General features: G+C 37.2%; 1 protein-coding gene across 1 annotated transcript in view; it reads left to right on the top strand.

The window, feature by feature from the left end:
* The window catches only part of LOC109422535 (semaphorin-5A), a 789,414-nt gene that overhangs the window by 258,752 nt on the left and 514,513 nt on the right, over positions 1 to 16,149 (top strand). The window contains exon 4 of the mRNA XM_062858058.1: positions 13,622 to 13,721. Within this exon, the coding sequence (XP_062714042.1) occupies positions 13,622 to 13,721 (100 nt within the window). The remainder of the gene's footprint in view (positions 1 to 13,621; positions 13,722 to 16,149) is intronic.

Genomic DNA, 16,149 nt, shown 5'->3' with positions numbered 1-16,149 from the left:
CGAGAACTACCTAGAATTCCTTCCACCCAATCAGATCCCAACATCCCACGCCGGCAATCAAGCTCCGCTTCATAATAGTAATTCCAACCACTCTCTACGTAAACAGCCCCAGTCCAGTGCGCACAGACGCCTGGCGCTTCTGCTGACCTTCGGGTGGCCGGCCACCACAGCTTCTGCTGCCACCAGGCAGTCCCTGAATCTCACAAACAGTGTAATTTACAACTGCAATGCGGTAATAATTATTACCATAAACATACCTACACACAACAACAGTAACAACGGCAGCAGTAGTGGCGGCATCGATCAGCAGAACCGTGTGCAAATAAACAGCTTGGCTGCTGCTGCAGCAGAGACGGCAAAATCAATCCCGGCCGGGCGGCGTCGTCGATCGTGGCGTTTTGCAAAAGCATTAATTAACTTATTTTGTCTTTATCCGTGGCCACTTGCTCTGCTGCTGCTGTTGCTGCTGAGGCTACGAGCTACGGAATCGAAACCATTCGCAGTCTGTTGCCCTCCCCGGGCGGGCGGGAGGATTTTTGTCTTATTTCCCGAGTAAAGCTAAATAACAAAATGCAAAACATGTTTGAAGATCCATACAACCGGAACAGTAACCGCATAGGTATTCAGCAAGACCATGTTGAGAGTGACGGGTTCCATTCCACGTTGACCCGGGAATTTTTCGTAATGGAAACTTCCTCGACTTCCTTGGGAATACCTGCCGCCATACAACATACACATGCAAAATGATCGTTCACAGAAAAAGCTCTGATAGTGATAGTGCTCAAATAGAATTGAGTGGAGCGGACCTGGTGTGATGGTTTGCCGAGGACCTGGGATCGAATCCCACTCCCGACAAATTCGACAAAATGTGAGTTCTTCCTTCGGAAGGGAAGTAAAGCGTGGGGTCCCGAGATGAACTAGCCAAGGGCTAGAAGTCTCGTTAATACAGATTTAAAAAAATAGAATTGAGCTGAGATGCAAGATCTGTCCCGATAAGAAGGTTCAAAATGTTAGCTTTGTTGGTAGGATGGGTTCCTCGTCTCATTTTCGCTCATCGTTGATGTCTTTCACATGCAACACTAAACTAAGTCGATCCAAATTCGTATTCATCATTGATCGGGCTATCGGCCAGTAGGCTGAACTAGCGCCAGCCACTGACTGTGCCGTCATCGCAACACTTGAGCAAACCGATCTCGTCGCCATCGTCTTTCTTTTTTTTCTGACGGACTATAGCCTTTCGATCTCAGTCCAGCAATAATGACTTCTCAGGTGCCGGACGATGACGACGACGACGGTCAGCTTGAACCAACATGCTCCAGTCAGTAGGTACAGACAGCATCAATGGATTGGTAACATGAATATTGTATAGTACACAGCAGAACCGGAGCCTGCAGAGTTGGTACGCATCCTTATACGGGCATCTTGGTCAGGGACATCATGCAGCAGTGGCCCACTGCTGGATGTTGCCCGTCAGCCTGCTTGCTTACGGTGGGATGAATCAGGAGGACACTGCAATTCCACCATATTGCGGAGGTTTTCATTAGATGCGAGCAAACTAGAACTAAAACTGCAGTTTAGCTAAAAAAATCTCAATTTTGATAGTGACACAATTGGAGAAATGGACATAATAATTCGTGACGTAAAAAAATATGACATATTTTTGAGTCATTGCAGACGTGATCGCATAGAAAATCATTGTCGAGTATTTTTTAGACAAGTTGGATATGCTTTTAAGCGTTTGCTAGTAATAATCAAGTATAAGACTTACTTTTCAGGTCTATGTGCCAAAATTTTACATGACTAAAAACGCAATCCAACCGAGCAATGTTTGTTGACGATGAAACGTCAAACGCCGGCGGTTGGTGGTTCAATCTTTTTCAAGCATGTAATCAAAAAGTTTAATAATCAAATTGTGCAGTGAGTTAGTGATTAATTCTGGATAAACGAGAGCAGGACGACAACATACGGATTACGGAACGATACGATTCTCTTGGATGCTGTTGTTAAAGGAATAAAAGTGTGATGCGATGTGCCTATACGGAGGAGGAGGCTGTCCGGATAGATTGTTCTAGTGTAAACAGTTTTTTTTTTATTAACTCGTTTGTATCCGAATCGATTTAAACCAAGTTAAACCCCCAATAAAGTGTGTTCAAATGATGTTTCTAGTCTTTGTTGTATTTATATCGAAAGAAAAACCTGCAGAAAAGAGCTCTGGAAAAAGTAGGGATTGAGGTTAGGTTAGTATACGGGAGACACTTGCTGTAAAATTACAAGACCGCTGGAATCAGCATCGTGTAAAAATAAGATCATACATAATTTTGTGTCGTTTTGCTCGCTGTCATATGTCGGCGTTAAATGACACAAAATTACATGGATTTTTCGAAGTGTGTGAGCAAGTTAAGCCCAAGAACGGCTTATATTGTCGAAAGAAAAGCGTGAAAAACGACGATTTTCCACATTTGGCAAGATTATCTAATTTGAAGCCCACAGAATTTAAGCAATTGTGCGCTGGCTATATGGAATCAACCCATTAAAAAATCAAGCGCCTCCTACCCCTTTGCTGCTGGGAACAGTTCGATGGAGCCTCCTGGTATTTCATTATAAGTCAAAGCGGAAAATGCCAGCGGGCGTTTTGCCGCACCTCAAGAGGCGTTTTGCCTCCTACATTCGGCACCCAATAGGTAACACTTTTTTGAATTGGTTATTTGAATATGAAATTTTGGTTTCAACCGGGCCAAAATTTGAAGTGTCTTAGGCAAGGGAGTAAGCTGCTCTCCAAAGCAGAATAGGACCCTAAAATAAGCGTCATTTGAGGTTTATGACTACATATGCTTAGCCGAGGCGTTATGCCCCTCTTTCTCCTAGTACCAATCTATGTAAAGCACTTTGTTGAAGACTGCAACCTTCTAAGATGCTTAGGGGAACTGCGGACATAACGCCCCCGGGGACAAAACGCCTTCACGAGATCGCATCATATTGTGGAGGTTTTCGTTAGATGCAAGCAATCTAGAACTAAAACTGAGCAGAATAAGCCCAAAAATGGCTGCTATTGTGGAAAGAAAAGCGTGAAAAACGACGATTTTCCACATTTTGAAAGATTCCCTAATTTGCAGGGCACAGAAATTAGGACATTGCGCGCTGGTTCTATGGCATCAACCCATTAAACTACCACGCGCCTCCTTCTCCTTCATTTACTGCTGGGAAGATTTCGATGGAGCCCCTTGGTATTTCACAACAAGTCAAAGCGGGAAATGCCAGCGGGCGTTTCGCCTCACCCAAAAAGGCGTTTCACCTTCTGCAGTTTTCTAGCACCTAAAAAGTAACATTATTTTGAATTGTTTATTTGAATGGGAATTTTTGTGGGCACGCGGGCCAAAAGTTGGAGTCTCTTAGGAAACAGAGTAAACTTCTCTCAAAGGCAGAATACATCCTTAAAATAAGCATCATTTGAGGTTTATGACCACATACAAGGGATGGCCAAAATGTTTGGGATAGGCAACTTTTTTTTCTCTCACAGAAAAGTTCAACATGGTGTAACTTTTCATAGAAAGCATCGAATATTCTCCAATTTTGACTGTTTAGTAACCTATTATATATGCAGCAGTGATACAAATTTGAGCTTGATTGGTTAATCTTTCGCGAAGTTATTATTGATCTGGTAAAACACTATTTTTAAGACTATCAATTTTTGAACTGCCATATCTTGGAGACCAGTGAACCGAATTGAATGAAATTTTGAGCGATTATCAATATGTATATATTATCAGCGATTATCAACAATATATATATATATATATATATATATATATATATATATATATAACAATATATATGTTTGGATATCAAAAACAAAATTTTATGATATTGATGTAAAAAAATGCATTTTATCGAAAAAGATCCAAAAAGTGTCAGTCCATTATAACTTTTTCAACGTTTAAAAAGTACCCATGTTTCAAATGATTTTCGAGCATCAATATATTGTTGATAAACGGTAAAAATTTCATTCAATTCGGTTCACTGGTCTCCGAGATATGACAGCTCATAAATTAGAAATCTAAAAAAAAAGTGTTTTACCAGAACGGTTATAACTTCGCGAAAGATTAACCAATCAAGCTCAAATTTGTACCAATGATGCACATATAATAGGTTGACAAACAGTCAAAATTTGAGATTATTTGATGCACTCTATGAAAAGTTACAGCATTGAACTTTTTTGTGAGAGAAAAAAAGTTGCCTATCCCAAACATTTTGGCCATCCCCTGTATGCTTAGCAGGGGCGTTATGCTCCTCTTTCCCCTATGAAGCGCTCTAGAGTACTTGCCGGTCGCGAGTCACGTTCATTTGTAGCTAGGGATGTTCAAGTTAGTTACGCAAATATCATACTACTTCTACTTTACCTTTTCAGTTAATATACAGATTTAAAGTCCACTTTCGTGGTCATTACTCAAATTTGGCATACAAATCGGAAATTATGAGGGTTTTTAAAAACGTTTCTTACTCACGCCAGTCTGGGGGAAAAAATAAGCATCCCTATAAACATATTTTTTTTTTCAGAATATAAAATTAGAAGAGTTGGGTAAAAGATTCCTGAAAAAAAAAATGAAGATCGGACTACAAACGGCCGAGAACGAGCTGCACAAAATAAAAGTTCCAACTTTTTTTTTCTGATCTTGGTATTCCGCGTAAAGTTTTTATCGCGGTATTCGGAGTGTTAAGAATGTATCATTGGTGAAAAAATATCAGAAATATCTACCTTTTGGATAACTGACACTGAGGAAGATTACAAGTGGTAGTCGAAATACGCGTATCTGTCAAAGGATAAGCAACATAGGAAAGAATTAAAAGGTACGAAACTGAATACACTCATTCGAAGAGGGTATTCTTCTTAGAGGGTTCGAAAAGTTACAAGATCTACCTTTTTATTTTTTTTTTAATTTATTTGGGATTTTTCAACATACAAATCGTTTATGTGTCTTAATGTTGAAACGATTTATATTATTCTACCAGACGTTTCGGCCATGGGTTTTGATCTTTTAAAGACATTTTTTTATTGTTCTCTTGTCCTTGTTACAATTTGCATTCTTTTTCCCAAATTTTTATTTTTCATCAATTTTCAAAACCACAGTTTTTCGATATTTTTTTTCAATACAAAAAAAAAATCAACAAAAAAAATATTCATAATTTCGCTTCTACATTCGATCATATTTAAGTTACAGTGAATTAAAAAAAAGACTGGAAGTTAGCTTCCTATAGACTGTTCCAGAAACTATAAGCACAACACAAACACAAGAACATACTTTATTTTCACACATATCCTGCTCTAATATAATAACATCAAATATCGGCTATAAAAAGTTCCATTTGGCTTTGGGTTCGTAAGAGGGTGAAGATTCCTTAGAAGTAGGTACCTTAACCCTCTAATACCCAATCCCGCCTTTAGACGGGGTATAGTTTGAGCATTTTTGTAATTTTTGTTTCGTGGAAAATCAATTTTTTTTTATATTTTTGGCTGATATTAAGGACTGTTCTGTATATCTCAAAATGGTTTTTGGTGTATTTTGAAGCGTATTTACATTTTTTTTAAATCGTTGAAAAATCGATGTTTTAGTCACCTTTTAGAAGTCATTGTTTATTTTGTATTGAATCGCTACAATTAACATATTTTAAATTTTTCCCAAATTATTCTATCCTTGTTTAATGTTTAAGGGAATCGAATACACTCTAAAATTATTTTCCTCAAAATTACAAGGAAAATCAAATTTTTTGCGAAAAAAATTTAAAATAATAATATTTCAACAATAATCATAAAATCTCAAAATGTTTCCATCTCAAAAAATTTGTGCCCCAAATTGGCTTCCAGGAAAAATATAAAAGTGAGGGGATGTTCAAAAATAAAAATTAGAAAAATCAAAAACTTAATTTCACGAAATCGAAAATTAAAAAGAATCATCTTCCAAAACATGTTTAAATCGATTTTAGATGACGAAAAATGATATTAAGATCAAAACCAAAAATTTGGGGTAAAAAATACGCTAGGTAAAAATTAAAAAAATACAGTCATGAACGATAATTCCCATAGGGAAGGTGATCACGAATTGAACCAAATTGCGGCTTTCTGAAGCAGTGGAAAATTTTACCGATTTTTCTCCCACATGGAAATAATTTGCTAGGGTAAAATCTCATGTTCATGTGCATGAGCAACGGGTATTAACTTATTGTAAAATGGTGAAAAGTTTGAATTTGCTTTCAATGTCCTTGAAAAGTTTGAATATTTCTATACAATGATTTCAGTTTTGATTTGAACCATCGTAATTATAGTTTGAATCAATTTCAATCTAGATTTGAACTACTGGCTGCAGCAGCTCGAGAAATTTACACAACAGCCAATTTTATGCTAAACAATCAAAACTCAAAACACATAAACACATCAAATTTCTCATTACTATTTTTCATTAGGCAGTGCATCCTCAACTAAGAATGTTTGTTATTCTGCAGGAATTTGAAAACTAAATTTGGAATTTTGCTTCCCCCAAAAGTAAACAAAGCAACCACTAGCGCAGTCTGTCGGCCAACACTGGAAGCTCGTCTCCGTTTACTATTTCAAATCTAGATTACAAATGGTTCAATTCAGGATAACATACTCCCAGTACGAATTGCGTAAATTTAGTATTATTATTACAAATAATGCAGAATTATATTCGGGTGGTCGATTCTGCGATTAGAAGTCTTCCATTTGACGTATTCACTTGTTGTGTTTGCTACAATGCGTGAGCTATATGAGTGCACCAAAAATGTGCTTCCTGTGGGGGAAAATGGGTGAAATCACAGTAATTTTCCAATTGCTTATTTTCACTGAAGAAAACGCTTTATTCAATACTTTTTAAAGTCAATGCTACCAGGTGCTATTACGGAAAGCCGTCTACCATATTTTTTCGGAACAATATTTGCCCAAAAAGTATGTCATTTTAATTAATTTCGAATTGGTTCAGTTTAAGCTTTCAATTTGACTAGTTGAAAGTATGATTTCTTACCCTAGCTTTCAGACAATCATTTTTTTTTTATTTTGACCTAAATATCATTTTTCGCCATCTAAAATCGATTAATACATGTTTAGAACATGATTCTTATTAATTCTCGTATTTATGAATTTTGGTTTTTGATTTTTCTGATTTTTGTTTATGAACATCCCTACACTTTTATATTTTTTCTGGAAGCCTATTTGGCATTCCGATTTTTTAAGATGAAAACATTTTGAGATTTTAAGTTTATTGTTAACATACTTTTATTTTTATTTTTTTTTTCATGAAAAATTTTATTTTCCGTGTAATTTTTAAGAAAATTATTTGAGTGTGCATTTAACTCCCTTAGACTCCTTTACTTAAATAGAATGATTGAATAAAAATTCAAAATATGTTAATTGTTGCGATTAAATACAAAAGAAACAATGACATCTGAAAGGTAGCCAAAACATAAATTTTACAATTTTTTTTTAAATGTCAATGCGCTTAAAAATACACCGAAAACTATTTTGAGATATTTTCCTAATTATCAGCTAAAGATATAAAAGTTTTGACTGCCCAGCCAAGAAAAATACAAAAATGCTTAAACAATACCACGTTCGAAGGCGGGGTTTGGTATAAGAGAGTTAAATTTCAAATATAGGCTTTTGGATCTGAAAACTCCTTTCAAATTCAAAAATCAGTTTTTTTTTTCAAATCCCTTTTACAATAGTCGAAACAAGTTGCAAAATTATAAATAAATCATGTGTTAAACTACGAATCAATTAAAGTATAAGTAGAAGCAATGCCTAAGCTCCATTGTGTGTGAAATAGTTTCTTGTCATAAGAACATGTTTGAAATTTCCAAAACCTGTGGACTCATTCCTCAAAAAAATAAAAATAAAACTGAATTTTCAAGTTTTCCAAAATTTTGTAGTGAACATAAGTACGGGAAAATTTAATTTAAAAAAAAAACTCCAATCAAGTATCTTAAGAAATATGTATTTGAAGTGATAAAAAAAGAAAAAATAGTTTGCAGTGCTTAAGTTCAGCTTAAATATATAAAAATGGTTTGTGCAAAGAGTTTAAAACTTGATTTTTGGTTATGAACATTATAAATATAAAAACTCGATTAACTGTGCAGACTCGTTGCAGACATCGAAGAATATACTTGAATTAATACAAAAAAATACAAAAATATGAACATAGTTTTTTGTTGAGAAAATCATTATTTTCTCGCTAAGTGTGCTTATAATTTCTGAAACAGTCTATACAGAAAAATACAGGGGATAGACAAAATGATCGGGACAGGCAAAATTTTCCCTTCTCAAAAAATATTCAAATAGCTGTAACTTTTCGAAAAGTGCATCAAATATTCTCAAATTTTTACTGTAAGTGGATCAACTAGTTGTATATCAGTGGACAAAATTTGGAAAAGATCGGGCTCTTCTGCACGAAGTTATAAAGATTCTAGAAAAAGGTTTATTTATCCGATAGCCAACTTTGAGCTGTTATATCTCCGGATTCAATGAACTGAATGCAATGAAATTCTGACCATATATGACTCATATAATGAGCTTTGAAAAACTTTTGACTTAACTTGAAATTCTTAACACGGAAGAAAATTATAACGATTAGATTATTTTTCTAATAAAACACCAAATTTTCTTAAATTTCAAAATCGTTTCAAAATTCAAGATGCTAATTATAGTTCATTTATATTCCCTCTAATTGTCTTGAATATAAATATGTTTTGAAAGGAAGCAACAACATAGCCGGCAATTCATTGAAAAAGTAATGGGATGCATATTGAAAATAGACCGATTTACTAAAAAATCATAAAATAAATGAAATCGCTATAACTTTTTCTCTTGTGAATAATTTCAAGTTGAGTCAAACGTTTTTCAGAGCTCATTATATAAGTCGTAAATGGTCAAAATTTCATTGCATTCGATTCATTGAATCCGAAGATATAACAGCTCAAAGTTGGCTATCGGATAAATATACCTTTTTCTAGAATCTTTATAACTTCGTGCAGAATAGCCCGATCCTTTTCAAACTTTGTCCACTGATATACAACTAGTTGATCCACTTACAGTAAAAAAATGAGAATATTTGATGCACTTTTCGAAAAGTTACAGCTATTTGAATATTTTTTGAGAAGTGAAAATTTTACCTGTCCCGATCATTTTGTCTATCCCCTGTAATTTTAAAAAATCGAATGAAAAATTTTTTGAAAAATTAAACTAACATGACATTTACTGTTTTTTTACGAGAACATCTGTGAGGGACAGAGGAAAAACAACCTATTTTTTTGTAACTAATCAATTTGATATACTCATTTTAGGGTAAAATCGACCCAAAATAAGGTAGTTTGAATTTTCCGTGTAGGACATAAATAACCAAAAAAAGCAGACACTTGGACGTGAACTTCCCATTTACATCGTCATAAGGCTGTCCATTTATTACGTACCGAAAATTTCAAGTTTTTTTGTAAAAAAAAATGTAAACCCATTGTAAAATTTTTCGTAGGAAACTCCTAATATTTTTGTACGTTACGTTAGATTTCTCAAACCCATATATTCAAATCTTCCCAGTGGTAGGTACCAGTCGTTCAGTACTGAGAAAATGAGGCAGATTTTTTTTTTATTGGGTCAATACTTAATATTATACTTCCAATCATATTTTTTTCTATTTTACCACTTTAATTTTATAAAATTTGGAATATGTTATATGAAATATTTATGAAGAAAAAGTTACATTTTATTTGTACATGATTTCGTTATTTTTGGAACATTTTGGTTTTTATAGTGCATGTTATATTTTTCATGATCACAAAAACCTTTTGCCGCACATTTTGGAACTTCTAACTCTGCTGTCAAAATAGTTCGTTATGTTCTAAATAAGTTCCAGGTGCAACATGTTTGGTTGATTTAATTTGTAAACGGTCGTAGCTAAGATTCGTTGAAACAATCAGATTATACTTCAGTTACAAATTGGTTTTTGCAAGTTTCAACTAATGGTGACGTTTGTTTTCATTTTGCTAGTTGTTATAAAACTGTTACACCTCAGTTTGGCATTAACAACAGGATTTTAATACGTTTTAATTTTGTTTGTTTCATGAAAACTCAGTTGCAACATGTTTGCAACGATGATCATTTCCATTTTAGTTGCAGGTGCTACTTGGGTTGTTTCTGGTTGAAAAGTGCAATCAATAAATTTCTAAAAATACTTTTTTTTAGAAAATAAACACGAAAACCTTCACGACATTTTAACTGAGCCCCACCAATATGCCGCATGTTCTCACCGTAATGAAAAAATTTCTGCAGCAGACGACTTTTTCGCACAGCTCAAAACTAGAATTTATTTATCAATTAAATTTCAGATTTAAAGACGCTCATAAAATTGCTAATTTTTTTTTTCTTCATAATGTATAATTTGAATATTACTTAATTTTATCAGAAATTGTAATACATAATTGAACGTGCACTTTTTCAGTTGAGGGCATATATTTTAAGCAAAAATATAATATAACTAATTGGAATGTCGATTTCGCCGATTTTTTTAAATTTGAAAGCACCATTTTCCCTCACTCTTCTCTATGTTCATACAATAAAATTTTGGAGTTACCAAAAGACTAACCGAATCTTAATTTTCCATGCGTATTCATTCACGTGTTTAGTTCGGAATTTTATTTTTTATTTTTTTTTATCTGTATTAACGAGATTTTTTGCCCTAGGCTAGTTCATCTCTGGACCCACGCTTTACTTCCCTTCCGAAGGAAGAACTCACATATTGTGAGTTTGTCGGGAGTGGGATTCGATCCCAGGTCCACGGCTTGATAGCCACGTGCTTTAACCATCGCACCAGATACACTCCTCATTTTTTTTAATGTTGCAAAAATTTGGAATTTAAGCTCTTAAACTAAAATTGAAAGATTAATAAAATATCTTCCTATCACTTGAAAGCAGTTTTTGCATCAGATTGATGAAAGTTGTATTATTGGAAAGTTCAAGTGACACAATCCGTGAATGTATGCAAAAAATGTCAGATACATGCATGTTTAATAAAAAAAATGGCTTTGATTTTTGTCCCTATGTAAAATATAATTTGTGACCAAGATACAGTAGAAAGTTTAGCTCAGTCGGAGCAATGTTTATAAAGAACTAGCTGTCCCGGCAGACGTTGTACTGTCATTTTGTTTGTGATTGTTTGAGAACTGTTGTAGGGTCATTTTGGCACCGCACTCTAGATTGGTTTTATTGCGATCGTTTTGAATTTCTTCCCCGCTCATAACAATTTAATTAATTCTACAATTGCTTTTTTTTAGTTGATTTTTGTAACTTTTTCAACATATAAACACAGTCACCATGAATACAAATCTAACCATGCAAGAGTCATCCTGATCGGTTTAGCCGTTCGTGAGTTTTGTTGCCTCAAAGGGACTTCAAACTCATTTTTATATAGAGTAAGGTGGGGCAAAAGTTCGACCCTAGTTGAAATTTCAATATTTTTCAGAAAACCAAAGCAGATATAAATAATTTAATACCGTCTGGTGATTCTACCATCCATGAGCTAAAACTTTGCTGAGCAAAGTTACGCCAAATGTTCTTTCAATTTTAAGTTACAATTCTTTTTTATGTGTGTGTCTTATTCGAACTCTTGCCCCACCACTGGGGCAAAAGTTCGAATCAAGTGTTTATGGAATTTCGTTAGCCTTTGCACACTATTTTGACACTTTGGTAATAGGAATGCATGAAACCAATTAATATTTGATGTTGGAACTGGAATACACTTTAAAGCTCAACCTGGAATTTACCAAAATCAGGGTTAAATTTACTCCACCAAAAATTAGTAGTTTTCCACCAAATTCAGATAAAACAACATTTTTTTTTCAACTTTGATCGAATTTTCTCACTAATTCTATCATTTTTAGAGATAATATGTACATTTTTCAGAATTTTAGGTTTTTACCTAAATTTGCCACATGACTCGAACTTTTGCCCCACAATTCGAACTTTTGCCCCACTATGTGTAAAATATGATTTCCAATTCTTTTTTGCAAAAAGTTATACATGCTAAAGCATCTTCAAAATATACCTAGTTACTCCCCAAAATAAAATATCGAATTCGATTTCATTACAATTCCATTTCATGCGTTGGAAGGACCATCGCATATTACAATTTTTTGATCAAAAACAAACATTTTGTCATAACTTTTCGAAATTTTGATCAATTTTCATAATTTTTGGAGTGAAAGACTCTTTTTCAAAAAGGCTTCGAACAACCTTGACACCCAAAAGAAATAATTTGAATTGAGCTCAAAAACTTCAAAAAAACTCTTGCCCCACTCGAACTTTTGCCCCACTTTACTCTATGTAGAAAAGATAAATATAGTGAGCGAGTTTGCTTAAAAACTTGGAAATCGATTACACTAAAAATGATCATAGGCTTACGGAGACCATAAATGCTGTATGTATTCTAGTGTCAAATACAGTGCTATGGCGATATATCTCAAGCACTAGCTTTTACCGGAAGAAGTGTTTCAAACATGCTTCAGAATATAGAATCCCACCTGAGCTTTCGCTTCCATTGCCGGACAAGATATAGTTGCTTGAAGTCACAGGTGAACTCCATTTCCTTTTCCTGAAGTTTTCCCCTCACCAATCATCTCATCAACTGTGCCTCAAGAATTGAGCCATACATGACGCGTGCTAGCATCGAAAGACAAGCACCCCCGACATATGGCAAGAAGGCGTGAAAAAATGTTCGTCTTAATTTATTACGCAAATAAACCTATAAACGGCGACTCCAAGACGACGAACACGGCCAACGACTACGACTACGAAGACGTCCTCGACTCAAACGTACAACTACACCGTCAGCAGCAACACAGACGCCAAACCTTTTTTCGCGCGCGCAAAGCCCATCAACCTGCTCTCTGCCCAGCTCAACCCGGGTGACAAAAATTTACATTGCAAATCATTACGCGCCGGTCCACATATTACACATTAACTACCGGCTGGACCAACCGGGCTTGAGAGACTCGGGTGCCTTGTTTTGGTACCTAACTCCATTCCGCCGGATTCGCAACGACTGCGTCGCATCGTAAATCAATTGGCGGTTATTAGTTCTCTCTCTCTCTATCTCTGTCCGCTGCTATCCAATCTCCAAACGAGTCCGAAAGTGATCTACCTTTTACCATTTGAATGGGTCGCGCGGGTACAAAGTGGCAAAAAACAGAACCTCAACAGCACAATGTTAACTGCTATTGGCGTGGGTGCAGTGGTGCCAATTATTTCATTAGTTAATACGAAGAGTTCTTGGAACTTGAAGTCCGTTGAACAACCTTGATCTACGGACTCGTCGGTCCGAAAATTCTACTCAATTCTGATGATCTTCAGACAATCCCACAGATCTGGCACCACTGCCATAACCATGGCCGTCGCGGAACCGCACTCTCGCTCGTTGATGACTTAATCGAACTCCATTTACTTTCATACATCAAATCGAACCGATCGCGTCCGTTTGTGGCCCCGAACCGACCGATCGACCAAATGTACCAAATGTAGATGCCGAATCCTTCTAACTGAAAGTCACTTTCTTCTCTCGTTTCTTTGCAGATCTGCTGCCAACGTCCGACCGCTTCACGGATGCCAACGTTACGTCATTTTCCCGGCTGCTGTTCGATGTGGCGCGCGATCAAGTCATCGTCGGTGCAAGGTAAGAACCGGGGTCTGTCGGTATGACAAAAGGAAGTAAGATAGTGTAGCTTTCAAGGGAGTCTAAGTGAAGCGCCGGATTTTATCCTGAGGCGCCGTTCATGAACTTTGTATACAAAGTTTTCGACATCTCACAGATGTATACATACTAGTAGACTTTTGTTTGTGTAAAGTTTTGAAAATGTATTCCATGCAACGTTTCTAAGATAAAGGGTGGTCTCTCTAGACCTATATAAAATACTATTGGTTTTATTACGACCTTCAGGACCTTTCCAAGACAAATTGAACCTAAAATAATTATTTCAACTGTGGCATGACATCTACGTTATTCCTGGTTCACTTCAAACTTGAAATGAAAGCGAAATGAATTTAGCCAAAACGTTTTCATATCTCTGGACGTAAGAAAGATAAAACTCTTAAAGTGATCGCACATCCGTCCGATCGCCCATAACAAAACGCCGATTACCTCCGATGATGGTGGTAGATATGGGGATTTGGGGAATTGAAAACGCCACAGGCAACATAACCTGACAATGGCGATGGTCCTCTCGAGCAACCTGTTTCTTTAGATATGCGAGACCGAGGGATTTTTGCGCACTGACCTTTGGTGTCTGTCCGCCGAATTTGATTGGTCCGATCCGGTTGATGGTGGCGGCGGCTGATAGCAAATCTCTGACCATCTCGTCGTTTGTTGCGTTATGGCGCGCGAGCGATGGAGATTGACCGTGAAGTGAAACCAGTTGTTGGGATTACTTATATAACTGGAGGAGATCGAGCCATACGGGAACAGATGCGTGTGTGATAACCGATTGTGAAGGAGATTATTGACAATATGTGGCTATTTCGTGCAGATTCATAATATTTTTCGTGAAATGTTTGCATAAGCTCATAAAACACTATTGTGAACAATTTAGTTTGCTTTATTTGATCTGTTTTGCCACACGAAGATGACTCGCATACATACATTTTTTATGTTCAACATCACATTTAAGACAAGGCATAATCAACAATAATACGCCACAATACTCGGTTTGTGGCTGCCGTTCTCCATCCTCGGTCGTGCCCAATGCTCGCCAGGTCACGCTCTCCCTGGTCCACCCATCGAGCTCTCTGCGCTCCACGTCTTCTTGTACCAACCGGATCAGTTGCAAATCCCAGCTTTGCAGGGTTGTTGTCCGGCATTCTTGAAACATACCCTGCCTACCGTATCCTTCCGGTTTTGGCCTCCTTCTGGATGCTGGGTTCGCCGTAAAGTGCAGCGAGCTCGTGGTTCATTCTTCTCCGCCACACACCGTTCTCCTGCACACCGCCGAAGATCGTCCTTAGCACGCGTCGCTCGGAAAACTCCGAGTGCTTGCAGGTCCTCCTCGAGCATGGTCCATGTCTCGTGCCCGTAGAGGATTACCGGTCTTAGTACCGTTTTGTACATGGTGCATTTGGTGCGTGGGTGAATCTTTTTCGACCGCAGTTTCTTCTGGAGCCCGTAGTAGGCCCGACTTCCGCTGATGATGCGCCTCCGAATTTCACGGCTCACGTTGTTGTCAGCCGTCAGTAAGGATCCGAGGTAGACGAATTCCTCCACCACTTCGAAAGTATCCCCGTCTATAGTTACATTACTACCCAGACGGATCCAGTCGTGATCGGTTCCGTCTACCAGCATGTACTTTGTTTTTGAGGCATTCACCACCAGTCCGACCTTTGCTGCTTCGCGTTTCAGGCGGGTGTACAGCTCTGCCACCGTTCCAAGTGTTTCGCCGGTAATGTCCATGTACAAATTTACAATACAAATTTACCGGATTTTGTGAAAATCGTTCCCCGGCTGTTAAGCGGCGTTAAAGAGTAGGCATAACAGTCCGTCACTTTGACGCAGTCCCCGGCGAAATGCGAATGAAACCCTTACTCAGTTTTGCACACCGTCCATCATTGCTTTAATCAGTCTAGCCAGCTTCCCAGGAAAGCCGTTTTCGTCCATGATTCTCCATAGCTCTGCGCGGTCGATACTGTTGTATGTCGCTTTGAAGTAAATGAACAGGAGGATTTGCCGTACGGTGAAGATTTGGTCCGTTGTCACCTGGCCGTCGATGAAGCCAGCTTGATAACTTCCCAAGAACTCATTCGTTTTAGGTGACAGATGACGGAAGATGATCTGGGATAGCACTTTGTAGGCAGCACTCAAAATAGTGATCGCCCTGAAGTTCTCACATTCCAAATGGTCGCCTTTCTTGTGAATGGGGCAGATTACCCCTTCCTTCCACTCCTCCGGTAGCTGTTCGGTATCCCAGATCCTGGCTATCAACCGGTGCCGACAGGTAGCCAACTTTTCTGGGCCCATCTTGATGAGTTCAGCTGCAATACCATCCTTACCAGCTGCTTTGTTGGTTTTGAGCTGGTGAATGGCATCCTTAACTTCCCTCAGCGTGGGAGTTGGT

The sequence above is a fragment of the Aedes albopictus genome, chromosome 3 (assembly GCF_035046485.1).
Source record: "Aedes albopictus strain Foshan chromosome 3, AalbF5, whole genome shotgun sequence".
In the NCBI taxonomy this organism is placed as follows: Eukaryota; Metazoa; Arthropoda; class Insecta; order Diptera; family Culicidae; genus Aedes; species Aedes albopictus.
The sequence above is the reverse complement of the archived record's forward strand: the minus strand, read 5'-3'. Positions and strand labels throughout refer to the sequence as shown.